Raw genomic sequence first — 17,184 nt, forward strand, 5'->3', positions numbered from 1 at the left:
ACACAATTTTTGTTGAGTTAGGTCCGACAGCTGTTTTTAACTAATTTTTGGGTGCGGAATCCAAAACTGATCTCAGTTTTTCTCCATCACATCAAGTTTTTGAACTATAGGATCCCCGTTTTCTTAAAAAATATGAAAAATACTGTACTTAACAGATATGTGCTCATCTCATCTCATTATCTCTAGCTGCTTTATCCTGTTCTACAGGGTCGCAGGCAAGCTGGAGCCTATCCCAGCTGACTACGGGCGAAAGGCGGGGTACACCCTGGACAAGTCGCCAGGTCATCACAGGGCTGACACATAGACACAGACAACCATTCACACTCACATTCACACCTACGGTCAATTTAGAGTCACCAGTTAACCTAACCTGCATGTCTTTGGACTGTGGGGGAAACCGGAGCACCCGGAGGAAACCCACGCGGACACGGGGAGAACATGCAAACTCCGCACAGAAAGACCCTTGCCGGCCACGGGGCTCGAACCCAGGGCCCTCTTGCTGTGAGGCGACAGCACTAACCACTACACCACCGTGCCGCCCTACTTAACAGATATGTGCTTGTTTTATAAAAATTTACAAATATTGACATACAATGAAGTATGAAAGAAACAGGCATGACTGCAATGTTTATTTAACACTTATGTTTTTACAAAGGATATGGCTACTGTAATTATAATTGTGTGCAAGAAGAAGAAACCTTTATTCGTCACATGCACACTTGAAGCACAGTGAAATTCATCCTCTGCATTTAACCCATCTGAAGCAGTGAACACACATGTGGACAGCCACACCAGAGCGCCCGGGGAGCAGTCAGGGGTTCGGTACCTTGCTCAAGGGCGCCTCAGCCCAAGGCCGCCCCATGTTAACCTAACTGCATGTCTTTGGATTGTGGGGGAAACCGGAGCACCCAGAGGAAACCCACGCAGACACGGAGAGAACATGCAAACTCCACACAGAAAGGCCCTCGCCGGCCGCTGGGTTCGAACCCGGAACCTTCTTGCTGTGAGGCGGCCGTGCTAACCACTACACCACCGTGCTGCCTGTGCAAGTAGTTAAGGTAAAAATTTACGTTTATAGCTCTTTCTGTAGTGTTCAACTTGAGGACTATCGTGTTTGATGCTCCAACAATAGTCAGCCATCATATGTACATCCCATCTACCCTGATAACGTTCTTCCATAACCTTCAAATAGTCTTACTCCAGTGGAATTTTGCTTTTCTGGAGGGTAAGCTGTGGAGAAAAAACTTGATGTGCTAGAAAAAAAAACTGACTGCAATTTTGGAATCAGCATGCCAACTTTAGTTTTAATCAGCATAAAAATCTAACTCAACAGAAAATTTTTTTCAAATTGTTTCCCAGTGTTATACATACAGGACACTTTTTCAATGGAATAAAAGCATGTATTCTATTCCCTTCTAGCGGGTTTCATTCATTTGGTTTGATAGCATGCAATATTGTTAGCATATCGCTTATCCTACATGTATTACGTCACTCTACCCAATGGAGAATGAGCATTGAATATGGTTTACGATATTGCATGGTTGCCAAGACAACATGACGTCACACGTCGGAGACATAAAACGTCCACGTTAGCGAGCGACTGACAATTTATAAACAAACATGGCTGCCAGGTTTGCTTCGTTAAATACAGAAGATTTTGAGAGAATTTTGAAAGAGAAAGACGCGCTGAACACCCGAAAGGAATTTGTATGTATAATAATAATAATGTCTGGCTTTTTTTCATGGTATATCAGATATATTCCATTCAGCTACTCGTCTTTGACTCGTTCAATATCATGCTAGCTGAATGGAATATATCTGATATACCGTGAAAAAAAGCCAGCCAATATTATTTAAATATGTCACTCAGATCCGCAATGTATTTATTTTATATGAAAAAGACGAGTTTTTCAACACGAGAAGATCAACTTCATATCTTCAAGCCAACGTGTGATTTTCTTATTATATCGACACATTCACACACAAAAAGTACCCAAATTTATCAAAACAATTCATCGATTTCCTCATGAATGACATATGTTACAGTTTTGGTTCTCCATGTCCCAGATGTACACTACCGTTCAAAAGTTTGGGGTCACCCAGACAATTTTGTGTTTTCCATGAAAAGTCACACTTTTATTTACCACCATAAGTTGTAAAATGAATAGAAAATATAGTCGAGACATTTTTCTGGCCATTTTGAGCATTTAATCGACCCCACAAATGTGATGCTCCAGAAACTCAATCTGCTCAAAGGAAGGTCAGTTTTATAGCTTCTCTAAAGAGCTCAACTGTTTTCAGCTGTGCTAACATGATTGTACAAGGGTTTTCTAATCATCCATTAGCCTTCTGAGGCAATGAGCAAACACATTGTACCATTAGAACACTGGAGTGAGAGTTGCTGGAAATGGGCCTCTATACACCTATGGAGATATTGCACCAAAAACCAGACATTTGCAGCTAGAATAGTCATTTACCACATTAGCAATGTATAGAGTGGATTTCTGATTAGTTTAAAGTGATCTTCATTGAAAAGAACAGTGCTTTTCTTTCAAAAATAAGGACATTTCAAAGTGACCCCAAACTTTTGAACAGTAGTGTAGCTTGTATGGAAAAAAACAAAACAAAACAAAACGAGTGGCGTATTTCCCAGTAAAACACTCATGTCCGTATAATTATATACAGGTAGTTGTCGACTTACGACTGCGTTTGGTTACGACTGACCGGTCGTAAACCGATCTGGTCGTAAGTCGGCCTATGTTAAATGAACGTAAGTATATTGTGATGTGTAATGATATTGTAATCATCTTAAAGTCTTATTTTATCAACATTTTCTTATTTCATTACCTTGGCTCATTATTTGGTTTAAGTCAAACACTGCGTACTACACTGCGTACAGGACAATTCGTTTAATATGTGCAAAACAAAAAATACGAAATACAGGTGTGAAAAACAGAAAACATTTTAGTTTGAAACATACCAAAATACAAATGTAAAACATGGCAAAATACAAAACTTAGTGACCGCTGGTATCACTGGTGCTTGGCTGTGGGTCATCTACGCCATCATCAGCTGTTGCAGTGCTCGGGCTGGCGGGAGGATTTGCTTGTTTCATAAACCAGGAGCTGGGGCGGAAACTGTATGACGGAGTGCGCGAGAGACACTGCGAATGTGCCTGGAGCTGGAGCGGTAACTGTCGTACGCTCAGCTGGGAAACACTTGCCAGTCATAACCAGACGGTCGTAAAGTCGATCGGTCGTAAGTTGCATAGGTCATAAGTCGACGACTACCTGTATATATTTATTTTTTTTAATAGACATAATGAATTAGACTGATTTGACTCACTTGCACTTCCAGTATCTCCCAGCCTGAACTTTCTGGAAAGATGGTGCTGGGCTTTTAGGCAGGTTCTTCCTGCACCAGTCGATCAGGAACTGTTTGGGCGACTTTCCCGTCCAGCTGCGACCCGTGTAGTCAAAATCACGGATGTCCTTTGGCTCCTTCTTTGTCTTTTCGGCTGAATGCCAGATGCAGAGATCAACAAGTTGTAAGGACCAATTTCAAATATTTCTTGTTAAGTATGTAATTACGAATACGTATCAATGTTAAAGCGTAACACTTACGTTTCTCTGCCGGCGTCTGATTGGCTTGTTCGAACAGGTTGAAGTTGAGCTCATCGTTCTCAGCAACCACAGGAGGTTTTTTCTGTACCGTAGGAGCCTCTGTCACTTTGATCTCTGGGTTAAACAGCGGATGAGACTCCAACGGTTTCATCTCTAAATACGACAGAGACACTTTCAGTGATCATGATGATGATGATATATGTGACCCCTCACCGAATCCAGGGACACATGTCGGCCGAAACAAATCCGAGATAATCGCAAAAGAAGCATTTTTTTTTCGAAATTTGTGATTTTTGTTTTTTTCCATCATGTGCAAGTTGAGATCTTGAAGAATGCAATCAGTATTTCAGATAATAGATTGTTTTGTTGGAAAAGCATACATTTTTTGTTGCAAATTGTCTCGTTTTTGTCAGGACTGTAGCCTGCTGGGGGGTGTGGGTAAATTACCATATGGGCCATTCACATGATGATTTAAGTCTTTTGGGGTTTTTTTCGTCAATCACCTGTATGATACGAGCTGAGCTCGTGGCTACTTAACCTGCATACAGGTGTGTAATTTCACTATGGAATGAGGAAGTTAAACAGAGCGCAGAGGAGCTGAAACACCGCGAAGCAAACAGACACACGGTATTTACATCGGAGATCACCATTTCTAGCAAAAAAAAAAACGCAACCTCGTTTTCCAGATTGAATGGAATACTTGAATGATTGGATGATACACGGACCGTTCTAGGATTACATTCCATTGGAGGCATTGGTGTGTGCAAGGCGCCGTTTCTCTTTCTGATGGGGTGAGTTTATTAATCTAAGGCTGTGTGGTTATTTTTGCATGTAACGGAGAGTGTTGTGGTTTGGTTAAGCCTAGGTCACAACCGGACGTACGATTTTTTGGCCGTGCGATTTTTAGCGTTTCCCAAATCGCTGCGGTTTTTTTTTGTTCGTGGAGAAAGACGCGCGTTGGCCGTAAGTTTGTCTTGCAACCTGAAAAAAACGTAAGCGCCCGTAGAGTTTGTTTGACATGACAAAGAACCTCTGCAGCCGGTCTGCAGCTCGAAAATCAGCACATCACACGCGCGCTCTCATGCGTTTCACACGCGCTCTCGTGCGTTTTTTGCATGTAGACCGGCCGTAGGAGCACGTACCGTACGGCCGGTTGTGACCAAGGCTTTACATGAAATTAGTGTTGTGTTAGTTGTGTCATCATCATGCTATCTTTCTTTCTTACGGTGTGAGTAATTTTTCAACCACAAAACGTTAAAGTATACTTTAGGACTTATTTTTGTACTTCATAATTGTGTTGGGCATACTTTGCATGGAAGGAAAATTGACGTGGTGATCTTTGATTACATGAAAGTAGTATTGTGCTAGCTCGTAGGGGGTGGGGCTTTCCTTAATGTCATGCAAATGAGCACCATTATGTGCCCGCCCTGCACCCAGAGTAGCTGAGATGGAAAACTTTGAGGGCGATTTTCTCCCTTTTCTGTTTTAAGAAGTATACACTTTCAAAAGGCCACACATTCTTCAAATATTGTCAGATCTCCACATGGAAGGCATCATTGGAAAGCTTAGAAACTGTACTTTCTGAATCTGTCAATAACTCAAAATGCCCCCGGGCCGACATGTGTCCCTGGATTCTGTTTTCTGACACATATGGGTGTGATGGGGACATCTGAGATAACTATATTGCTAATAAGTGGAACTGGTGGGTTCGTTGGATTCTCGGTCTCGTTATCTGATGTAATATCGCAATGAATGTAAAAGTAATTATTTAAAAACGACTCCAGATGTCTTTCACTGTGTAGCTCTGGTTATTACTCACAGATCTTTTCTTTGCTTTGACTTTTCTGAGCATTACGATACAAGTTAAACGTGTGTATTGTTAGTAATTGTTAGTATAGTTTGCCAGGCTCTATTTCACAAACTAGACTCTTTTCAGTCTTATTTGCCTGAAAAAAAAAATTTAAGCCTTGTTTATTAATATTTTCATAAAAGTGTGTCAATAATTTTTTGGCAAAAGTTTCAATCAAGAATTTTGGTTTTCTTGGTACATACTAGAGATGGGATTTATGGCTCTTTGATGGGATCCGCATCTTTGTGATCCGTTCTTTGAAAAGAGCCTTTCAAAAGACTGGCTCATTTGGCTCTTTTTAAATATTAAAAAAAAAAAACGTGTGAGAGCCAGTGGGAGAGACCGTCAGTTCAGTGAACTGACGGTCTCTCCCACTGGCTCTCACACGTTTTTTTTTTTGGGTACACGTGAAGACAGCGTGCACAACTGGTGCCATCCCTCCCCCAACCCCCCAACTCCCCAATTCTCCAATTAACTACTCTGAAACAGAGCCACGCAGGGTTTTTTTTTTCTTTCTGGAGAGCGCACGTGCAAGCAGCATGACCACAACGGGCTGCGCTCTGACGACCACCTCCCACTCCCCGATGTCACATCGGTGCCTATTTGTCCGATAGCTACATTTGCATATATAGGCACCACTGTGCCCTCACCGTAACCTTTCCCTAACTCAGTGAAGGGAGGAGGAGTAAAGGAGGAGCTTTTTCATCTGAAACACAGTACAGAAAAAGAACGACAGAAAGGACGGCTCCCCCAGCTCGAGACTCGGTTCTCATCGTTCATGCCTAGGAGCCGTTCAAAAGAATCGGTTCGTTCACGAACGTCACAACACTAGTACATACATGCAGATGTTAATAAATGTCGATAAATCACCTGTAAATTACGAACTGAAAATGATGAAATGACGACGAAACGGTGAAAGAACACCTCCTAAATCCAGGGCTTTGAACCAGTTCAAGGAACGAAAACGAAAACCGGGAACTTTTTCTATTTCACATGGAACAGAAACGAAACCAGAAACTTTATTATTTTTTATGTTCCGGAACAGAAACGCTTATTAAAAATAATGGTAACCGGTTAATACCGGTTTTTATTTCGTTCCTCAAAGTTTCCGTAGCCTACAAATAAAAAAGCCATTCTTCTCCTGCGCAAGTTTCTATGACCCGCTGGGGTTCACTTCCTGTGTGACGTTCGCTGACTGAATGGAGAGAGCGGGAAGGTGGACTACTATCACGTCTCCATTACTGACTGTCTGAGCAAAGAAGAGCCTGAACGATGCAACCTCCCTATTGGCTGTTTGTAAAAATGTATCAATTGTTGCCCTTCCCACGGGAATCATCGCGGGCTCGAGAGACGAGACCTGACGAGTTAGTTCGTTAGTAGCAGAACGAAATGTCTGGACACAAATCGGGTTTTCAGAAAAGGAAAGAAAATAAACGGAGGGTTGAAAATACAAAAAAGGAGGCAGAAAATGCAAAACGAGTTTTAAGGTAGGACAAATGGTTACTTTTCTGAGGCAGCCCGCCGTGGCTGCAGGCTTTCAGTTGTCATTGAATGGTTACTTTTCTGAGGCAGCCCGCCGTGGCTGCCTGCAGGCTTATTTATTATAGCCCATTTAGTTAAAATAGTTGATATAAAATGTTTATAGTTATAGTTATGTGATGGTTGTCCTGATTTAGACTGGTGTTTTTTTTTTTTTGGGGGGGGGGTTTGCGCGATGTTGCACCCGGGTCCAGATTCGGGCAGAACCGGCCCTGGCTACATTTCAGGTGTAGTTTGTTTTATGTATGTATGTACTTGCATAGATGTGTACTTGGTCTTCCAATATGGCGCCTAACAAAATCGCGCGGCGCGGTGACGTCATGCGGTAGCCCTCTATAGGGCCTGACTAGCCTTTGGTAACACACTAAACGAATTATCTTTCATTTTTGGCACTTTTTCTGTTTGTGTAGATGGGAAGACATACTGAGAATCCAAATTGCCAACATTTGAAATAATAATTGTTTTGAATTATTTCTTGTCTTATTTAATGAAGGTTGTAATAGAATTAGCCTACATTTGGCTTAAGCTGGATGAGACAGAGACATAATTTTATAGCCATTTGTTAAACAGCTGACAGGGAACGTAATTAACCGTTCCAGGAACGAAATTTTTTTGTTCTAACCGGTTCGGGAACGTCTATTTAATGGTGGAACCATTAAACCGGAAACGTTAAAATTCCGTTTCTGTTCGGAACGAACCACTAGGAAAAAAATTCTGGTTCAAAGCCCTGCCTAAATCTTCCAATAATGCAGCTCAGCTACTGCAGCGCCTCATCCTCGTATAGGGTGCCATTACTTTTTCAAATTGGTGTTAGTAACTGAAATAAACGGCGTACCTTGCTGTATGACCCGGATGCGGTCCTGTGCACTCCGCTGTCCTGCTTTGTCTTTCTTGGCTTTAGCGTCGGAGGCCATCTCCTTCGCTTGGCACAGCTGAACCGTGAGCGTCAGATAGCGTTCGTTCTGCAGAGAGATATTTCACACTCCATCATTATCGACACGACGGTAACATGCTACGTCTTCATTAATAACATTAACGCGGCGTGGAGCATCGCTGTATCAGGACGCTCAGTCTGGTGAAATATTTCAGGAGGAAAACGGAAAGGATTTTGACTAACGGGATCAAATTTTTTATCCGTCTCTGGGCTGTGAGACTCGTCTCCGTTCCTCGCGTCCTCTTCCTCGCTGCTCTCCTCCACGTTCTTTTCTGCGTATCTTAGAATCCACTCCTTCACACTCATCCCATCGTCCTTCACCTGCAACAGTTCAGGACACATTTCGCTTCAGATTTATTCCTTAAATAAGCAACATCTACGACTATTTTTAACACAACTATAGTTCTATACACAGCGTTCTTTTCACTTTGTTTCATTTCTGTATTTTAGATTTTAGCACTTATCTGTAATATATATGATTTAGATTTTTTTTTTCATCTCAATTACAATTTACCTTTGAAACCTTTTTTGCATTAACTGGGATTTAGATTTAATTTTTGTTTGCATGTATTTAATTTTAAAGCTTTTTGCATCTGGATCAGGATTTAGATTTGAATATCTTTGCATTTGAACATGATTTAATTTTGAATTTTTTTTAGGAATTAAATAATCAGGATTTAGATTTGAATACTTTCACATTTGGATTCAGGAATTAGATTTGAATCTTTTTGCATTTGGATTCAGGATTTAGCTCTGAATTTTTTTTTGGGGGGGGGTGATCAGAATTCTGATATAAATCTTTTTCTTTTTTAATCAGGATTTAGATTTGAATCATTTTACATCAGGATTTAGAAATGATTTTTTGGATCAAAATATAGATTTGAATCTTTTTTTGGATCAGAATTTAGATCTGAATCCTTTGACATTCAGATTCAGGATTTAGATTGAAATCTTTTTTTGGATCAGGATTTAGATTTTAATCCTTTTTTTAATCAGGGTTTAGATTTGAATCTTTTGTATAAATCAGGATTTAGATCTGAATCTTTTTTTAAATCAGGATTTAGATTTGAATCTTTTTACATTTGGATTCAAGATTTACTTTTGAATCTTTTTTGGTGATTAGGATTTAGATATAAATCTTTTTATGCCTCCGCCACCTTAAGGTGCAGGAGGCATTATGTTTTCGGGTTGTCCGTCTGTCCGTCCATCCTTGCGTGCGTCCGTCCGTCAGTCCCGAAACCTTGTGAACACGATATCTCAAAGGCTAATGTAAGGAATTTCACCAAACTTTCACCATTTGTGCATTTGGGGACAAACATGAACTGATTAGATTTTGAGGTTAAAAGGTCACAGGTCAAGATTACTGTGAGGTCAAATGTCCATCCCCAAATCACAACTTAATAAGGCGTGTGGCCTACCAGGCGGAGGCATCCCCATCGACGCCGTTGGCGTCGAGTTCTATCTAGTTTTCTCAGGATTTAGAAATGAATCTTTTTTTTAATCAGAATATAGATTTGAATCCTTTTACATTTGGATTCAGGATTTAGTTTTGAATCATTTTTTGAACAGGAGTTAGTTTTGAATCTTTTTTCATGATCAGGATTTCGATATGTGAGCAATTCCAGCGTTATGGACGTGACACTTGAACTCAAAATGGCAACAAATGACCCAGTGCATGTTTTATTGTCTCCCAGTATTTAAACAGGTGTTGCATATTTTAAGGCTGTACCATACTGGAGAAGTGATAGAACAAGAACAATTCCCATAGTACATCTAGGGCATGCCAGAAAATGCCAATAAAAGATGCGTTATGGATGTGACAGAAAAACTATCACTTTTCTTGGGTGACTGTACATTTTTATCAAACTCTGTGAAATCGTAAACCTAATGTCGAAATGGAGATATCCGTTTGATAGAGGGGTCCAAGGTGAATATTAAAAAATCTTTGTTTAAAATACTTTGTATTTCATGCAGAGTTTCGGAAGGAAAAGTCAGCGTTATGGATGTGACGAAATTCCGTTATGGATGTGACGCGTCTGAAATAGACATGGCATATGTTTAGAATCAACAATTTAACCACCATAACCCTTTGAAAAACTCTCTAAATATCAGCTAAAACTATCAAAGTTCTTAAATAATATTTAGGATGGCTATTGTTTTGCTGTTTTGTGGATTTTAGCATACATTTCTGTGGCTTGTGGCAATAATATAGAATTGTACATGATCAAAGTTGATTTTAGCTTGGGGTTTACATTATAAGAAAGAAAGACTGACAGTGACATATTAGGTTGGTTACAAATTGGTTCAACTTGTTCACATCTGTAAAATACAGGCCTAGGTGAGATCTCTGGGAGTGGTTTTGATGTATTACATGTTGCTTTATTTTTGCATGGTGAGGTTGACATTTACATGGAATTGCCCATAAATCTTTTTATCAGGATTTATATTTGCATCCTTATTTATCGGGGTTTAGATTTGAACCAGGATTTAGATTTGCATCTTTTCTATCAGGATTTACACTTGAATCTTTTTGCATTTGGATTCAGGATTTAGCTTTGAATCTTTTTTGGTGATCAGGATTTAGATTTGAATCCTTTAACAGGATTTAGAAAATTATTTTTTTAATCAGAATTTAGATTTGAATCCTTTTATATTTGGATTCAGGATTTAGTTTTGAATCTTTTTTTCATGATCAGGATATAAATTCGAACCTTTTTGCATTTGGATTTAGGATTTAGATTTGAATTTTTTTTTTATTGGGGCTTAGATTTGAATCTTTTTATAATCAGGATTTAGATCTGAATCTTTTTTTTAATCAGGATTTAGCTTTGAATCTTTTCTGGTGATCAGGATTCAGATTTGAATCCTTTTTTAACAGGATTTAGATTTTTTTTTTTATCAGAATTTAGATTTGAATCTTTGTATATTTGGATTCAGGATTTAGTTTTGAATCTTTTTTTTTTTTAGATCAAGATTTAGCTTTGAATCTTTTTACATCTGTATCAGTATTTAGACAGATTTCTTGATCTTACTCCATCCTACAGTACATCAGTGCCTGAGCTGAGGTTTATTTGGGGTCTGTACAGTAGGTGATTAACCTTTGCTCGTTGCTGTTCCTCAGGTTTGGGATTCTTGTTTTGGGTCACTGCTCGGCTTTTCTCTTGCTGCTGATCCTGAAACTTGGTTCGGCTCTTGCTGTTCTCCTGTTCACGTAAACGCTGGCTGAATCCCTCCGGCAGCTCGTCTTTCAACAGAAGAACAAGTAAGCAAGTTGCCTTTTTAGGTTTTATGTGATTGTGTCTGACACTGATCATAAACATAGTTTTCCCTGGACCTGAACAGTCACTGTGTGTGTGAGATCTCATAAACATTACATTACAGATGATATTGACTTGTACTTTATCAGGGTTTTTGTTGTATATTTTACCGTCTCTGAGATTGAGACACAGCCAGTCGAGTGCTGAGTGGAGGTCGCCTCCGTACAACACGCTGCTCTTCATGGCCTCCTCGATGTGCTGCGTCTTAAAGCCAAACTTCTGCAGAGCCGTGTACAGATCCTACACGCAACCAAGCAAGAAACACAAGGTTAGCCCATCACTATTTTATACACACACACACACACACACACACACACACGTCTAACTGAGCTCTTATTTCAGATAAGAAACTCAAGCAAAACTAAAATGTTTATATGAGTTCCATTAAAATAAATGTTCAAATAGAACATTTCATCAACTATCAGATAATTTTGAATGAATAAGAATTTAATAAATAAGACAAACAAATAAAGAGAGGCATACAGAGAGAGAGAGACACTGGAGGAAACCAGAGAACCCTGAGGAAACCCACACGAACACTCGAGCTCGGGATGAATGAAAAATATTTTCCTCACCAGCAGCTTTTTACTGGTGATTCTGCCCGATATCGGTCCTCTGCCTGCATCCTCCTGTCTGTGGTCATTAATCAGCTTGACGATTTTCTTCTCCAGGTCAGGATGAATGACCACCTTCAGTGCAGAGAAGAGAGTAGAATTTGCAAATCCTCAATTACTGAATCGTAACTCATTAATAACAATCAAACAACAATTATGATGGAGAGAGAGAGAGAGAGAGAGAGAGAGAGAGAGAGAGAGAGAGAATAATAAAGCTCCTGTTGACAGGTATGAACAGAAAGTGTGGATGATGATTCCTCACCTTGAGCACTGATTTCTCTGCAGCTCCACTGCTGTCTCCCTGAAAGGAGCTGCTGCTGGGAAGGGTGTAAGTTTTTGGTGCTGAAAAGGAAATAATCAAAAACTCATTGCAGTTCTGCAAAGTTCACAGGGAGTACAGGAGAGTGCACAGGGAGTACAGGAGAGTGCACAGGGAGTATGGGAAAGTGCGCAGGGAGTAGCATAGAGTGTGCAGGGAGTAGAGGAGAGTGCACAGGGGGTAGGATAGAGGCAAAAAGTGTAGGACGGAGTGCAGAGGGAGTAGGGTAGAGTGCAGAGGGAGTAGGGTAGAGTGCAGAGGGAGCAGGGTAGAGTCCACAGGGAGTAGGGAAGAGTGTGCCGGGGGGTAGGGGAGAATGCACAGGGAATAGGGAAGAGTGAGCAAGGAGTAGGGGAGAGTGCGCAGGGGGTAGGGGAGAGTGTGCAGGGGGTAGGATGGAGTGCACAGGGAGTAGGGGAGAGTGTGCAGGGGGTAGGACAGAGTGCATAGGGAGTAGGGGAGAGTGCGCAGGGGAGAGTGTGCAGGGGGTAGGGGAGAGTGTGCAGGGGGTAGGACGGAGTGCATAGGGGCAGGGGAGAGTGCGCAGGCGGCAGGGGAGAGTGCATAGGGAGTAGGGAGAGTGCGCAGGGGAGAGTGCACAGGGAGTGGGGAGAGTGTGCAGGGGAGAGTGCACAGGGAGTGGGGAGAGTGCGCAGGGGGTAGGATGGAGTGCATAGGGAGTAGGGGAGAGTCCACAGGGGAGAGTGCGCAGGGGGTAGGGGAGAGTGCGCAGGGGATAGGACGGAGTGCATAGGGAGTAGGGGAGAGTGTGCAGGGGGTAGGACGGAGTGCATAGAGAGTAGGGGAGAGTGCGTAGGTGAGAGTGCGCAGGGGGTAGGGGAGAGTGCACAGGGAGTAGGGGAGAGTGCGCAGGGGGTAGGACAGAGTACATAGGGAGTAGGGGAGAGTGCATAGGGGAGAGTGCGCAGGGAGTAGGGGAGAGTGCGCAGGGGATAGGACGGAGTGCATAGGGGGTAGGGGAGAGTGCATAGGGAGTAGGGGAGAGTGCGCAGGGGGTAGGACGAATTGCATAGGGAGTAGGGGAGAGTGCGTGGGGGTAGGGGAGAGTGCGCAGGGGAGAGTGCGCAGGGGGTAGGGGAGAGTGTGCAGGGGAGAGTGCGCAGGGGGTAGGGGAGAGTGCGCAGGGGGTAGAGGAGAGTGCGCAGGGGAGAGTGCGCAGGGGGTAGGGGAGAGTGCGCAGGGGTTAGGGGAGAGTGCGCAGGGGAGAGTGCGCAGGGGGTAGGGGAGAGTGCACAGGGAGTAGGGGAGAGTGCGCAGGGGGTAGGGGAGAGTGCGCAGGGGTAGGGGAGAGTGCGCAGGGGGTAGGGGAGAGTGCGCAGGGGAGAGTGCGCAGGGGAGAGTGCGCAGGGGGTAGGGGAGAGTGCGCAGGGGGTAGGGGAGAGTGCACAGGGGAGAGTGCGCAGGGAGTAGGGGAGAGTGCGCAGGGGGTAGGGGAGAGTGCGCAGGGGGTAGGGGAGAGTGTGCAGGGGAGAGTGCGCAGGGGGTAGGGGAGAGTGCGCAGGGGGTAGGGGAGAGTGCGCAGGGGAGAGTGCGCAGGGGGTAGGGGAGAGTGCGCAGGGGGTAGGGGAGAGTGCGCAGGGAGTAGGGGAGAGTGCGCAGGGGAGAGTGCGCAGGGGGTAGGGGAGAGTGCTGTGTAGTTAAAACAACACCATACCTTTAGTTTTATTGGAGTTTGTTTTCTGTTGCTGCTGCTGCTGCTGTTTCTTTGCTGCAGCATCTGGCGCTCCAGCCGCTGAGCTGACAGGCGCTGACTTCTTCTTCTTCCCGCCCATGAAGGACTCAGAACCAGGACTCAGGACTCGGACTCAGAACCAGGACTCGGGATTCAGAACCAGGACTCAGGATCCAGGGACCGGCATTTAGGATTAAAAATCACAATTCGGAATGAGAATGGTCCTCTGATCCATACACAGCCCTAGGCAGATGTGTGAAGCAAGCTACATTTCTATTTCAAAATAAAAGAAAAGTAATGCGTCAAAAAAATGTGTGTGTATGTGGGCAGTATTGTCGAGTCTTTTGGGGGGGAAGAATAACTAATAAATAAACAACATGTTTACTGTATATTCATATAGTCATTTAATTTTCATTATTATTATAATTATAATTATTATTATTATTGCATATAAAAATAGGTTAAGGTTGTATACTTGCTGTTAACTAAGGGTAAAGGTATCCAAAATGGCCGCCACACATACTGTATCCTGAGGTTATTTGGTGAATCACTTGTGCATGTCTTCTGAAATTAACGTGATGCATCCACACAGTTCAATTAATGACAGTAAAAAAAAAAATACAATTAAAAAAATGGACGGCGTGTCTTCGTTCCCTTCTGTCCAAAAGAAATGAGGCTAAAATTGCTCTGCCAGGTTGTCAAATTTGGAACCAGAGTCTGCGCAGTAGGGATGAGAGTCGAACTCAGGTACTTACTCATTTGTTCGGCCCGTCTCCTTCTCCCAGTGCCGAGGTCCATGCATTGCAGAGTCAATCAATTCATTCCCATGTGTATCCATGCCTTTTGTGATAGAGTAGAATAATATTTTATAAACTACTTTTTATAAACTAAACCGCTAACCACTAACAGAAATTCAGTTTTGAAACCACTAGCCATTTATTCTGCATGCGTGACTCAATTATGCTACAAATATGACGTGACTGAAAGCAGTGTCATGCCTCATTATAATGACAGCCTATTTTAATCTTAGAAATAAAAAAAGCCATATAATAAACTCCTTATTGACCTCGCTTGCTCGGTCTTTACGAGAAAATATCAGAACTCTGTCTTTTTGTATGGATCTCACCTACAGCTCCGTCCGTACTGTCAAGAACTCGGTCTGATATTTTCCCATAAAGACCTCGTGCTCAGTTAATAAATAGTTAATAACAGCATATCCTGGTGTTTATTCCTCTAATACCACAGCAAATCGCAACAACACTTACAAATACAATTTTTAATTCCTCTAATACCTGAACATGTTGTACTTTTTATCCATTTATAGTTACATTTAATGTTGTATAGCAATGGAATGTTATCAGTGACCAATCAGAATCGAGTATCCATCCATCCATTATCTGTAGTCGCTTATCCTGTCCCACAGGGTCGCAGGCAAGCTGGAGCCTATCCCAGCTGACTACGGGCGAAAGGCGGGGTACACCCTGGACAAGTCGCCAGGTCATCACAGGGCTGACACATAGACACAGACAACCATTCACACTCACATTCACACCTACGCTCAATTTAGAGTCACCAGTTAACCTAACCTGCATGTCTTTGGACTGTGGGGGAAACCAGAGCACCCGGAGGAAACCCATCGGACACGGGGAGAACATGCAAACTCCACACAGAAAGGCCCTCGCCGGCCACGGGGCTCGAACCCGGACCTTCTTGCTGTGAGGTGACAGTGCTAACCACTACACCAATGTGCCGCCAAAGAATTGAGTATAATATCTCTCATCTCAATATCTCTAGCCGCTTTATCCTTCTACAGGGTCGCAGGCAAGCTGGAGCCTATCCCAGCTGACTACGGGCGAAAGGCGGGGTACACCCTGGACAAGTCACCAGGTCATCACAGGGCTGACACATAGACACAGACAACCATTCACACTCACATTCACACCTACGCTCAATTTAGAGTCACCAGTTAACCTAACCTGCATGTCTTTGGACTGTGGGGGAAACCGGAGCACCCGGAGGAAACCCACGCGGACACGGGGAGAACATGCAAACTCCGCACAGGCCCTCGCCGGCCACGGGGCTCGAACCCGGACCTTCTTGCTCTGAGGCGACAGCGCTAACCACTACACCACCGTGCCGCCCCATAAGCTTCCCAAATAAACAAAATGTAGAAATGTTTCTTTTCTAGTAGTGTTAGCTACGCAATATGAGTTCGAGTTTGAAAAGAGTTTCCTAGCATGTCAGGTGGAGTTTCACTGACTAGCTAGCTGATGGCACAGCATGCGTTCATTTTGTGAATTCACATTTCTGTCTTTGGTAGCGGCATTAGGTTTTGTAAGCGTTGTGGCAATAATACAATGATGTGTTGACAGAAAATGTACTTTCAATACTTAAATATTTTTAAAAGCAAGTACTTCAGTACTTAAGTAAAAATTTGACTGGAGAACTTTCATTTGTATCGGAGTAACATTTAACCAGTGGGATCTGTACTTTGACTTAAGTAATGAAGTTGGGTACTTTGCCCACCTCTGGTTATAACCTAAAAAACATTTTAAAACAATTTAGCAATATTAATTATTAAAATTTTTGTTTAGAAAAAAGAAGACTTGTATTATATATAAGTTTGATCTTATTATTTGTTGATTCACACATTTTGGCGATTTTTTTTTTTACGCCGCACAGCATTGTGGGATTTGTATCTTCTCAAGGGGCGAAAATGGCGGACGCCTTCGGAGACGATTTGTTCAGCGTTTTTGATGACGAACAGACGACTTCTAGTAAAAAGCCGAGCTCAAAGACTGATGCTCGATTCGGGTATGTTTTATTTTATATAAAATTTGGATTAAAACGCTATATTTCGCGTTATTTTGTCATATATATGTGTTTATTTCCAGAGCCGGCTAGCGCACGCGCGAGCAAACCAGGCGCAATAGTAGTATCATGCTAACTAGTTAGCATGATAATCTTACTACGCCAAATTTATTAACTTGGCCAACTTTAGTTTTAATCAGCTAATTAACGTGTTTGATGGTTATGGAGCGGAAAAAACGCCAGAAATCTTCAGTACAGCAGGTGAATTTGGGAACTGCAGAGAGTTTTTTCTTCCAGACGTGCTTGGTTTCGATTCCAGAAATGACTCGTTCACGAACGAACCGATTCTTCTAATCGACTCGTTGCATGAGGTTTTTATTTTGTCCTTACTCTTTTTTTTTAATTTAATCGAATTAAAATATGATCATGGAAATATTTTTTTAGCATTAGGGTTTTGTGAACATTTTAGATGTCTGTAAGAGGCA

General features: G+C 42.4%; 2 protein-coding genes across 2 annotated transcripts in view; one reads left to right on the forward strand and one right to left on the reverse strand.

The window, feature by feature from the left end:
* The window catches only part of dhx29 (DEAH (Asp-Glu-Ala-His) box polypeptide 29), an 85,844-nt gene that overhangs the window by 54,862 nt on the left and 13,798 nt on the right, over positions 1–17,184 (reverse strand). Inside the window, exons 2-10 of the mRNA XM_060908907.1 lie at positions 13,871–14,728; positions 12,139–12,218; positions 11,838–11,951; positions 11,373–11,502; positions 11,044–11,189; positions 8,129–8,266; positions 7,847–7,973; positions 3,624–3,776; positions 3,346–3,517 (exon numbers count right to left, since the gene is read on the reverse strand). Coding sequence (XP_060764890.1) covers positions 3,346–3,517; positions 3,624–3,776; positions 7,847–7,973; positions 8,129–8,266; positions 11,044–11,189; positions 11,373–11,502; positions 11,838–11,951; positions 12,139–12,218; positions 13,871–13,988 — 1,178 coding nt within the window. The 5' untranslated portion in view covers positions 13,989–14,728. The remainder of the gene's footprint in view (positions 1–3,345; positions 3,518–3,623; positions 3,777–7,846; positions 7,974–8,128; positions 8,267–11,043; positions 11,190–11,372; positions 11,503–11,837; positions 11,952–12,138; positions 12,219–13,870; positions 14,729–17,184) is intronic.
* The window catches only part of mtrex (Mtr4 exosome RNA helicase), a 98,209-nt gene continuing 97,611 nt past the window's right edge, over positions 16,587–17,184 (forward strand). Inside the window, exon 1 of the mRNA XM_060908909.1 lies at positions 16,587–16,702. Within this exon, the coding sequence (XP_060764892.1) occupies positions 16,605–16,702 (98 nt within the window). The 5' untranslated portion in view covers positions 16,587–16,604. The remainder of the gene's footprint in view (positions 16,703–17,184) is intronic.

This window comes from Neoarius graeffei, chromosome 25, assembly GCF_027579695.1.
Source record: "Neoarius graeffei isolate fNeoGra1 chromosome 25, fNeoGra1.pri, whole genome shotgun sequence".
Classification (NCBI taxonomy): domain Eukaryota; kingdom Metazoa; phylum Chordata; class Actinopteri; order Siluriformes; family Ariidae; genus Neoarius; species Neoarius graeffei.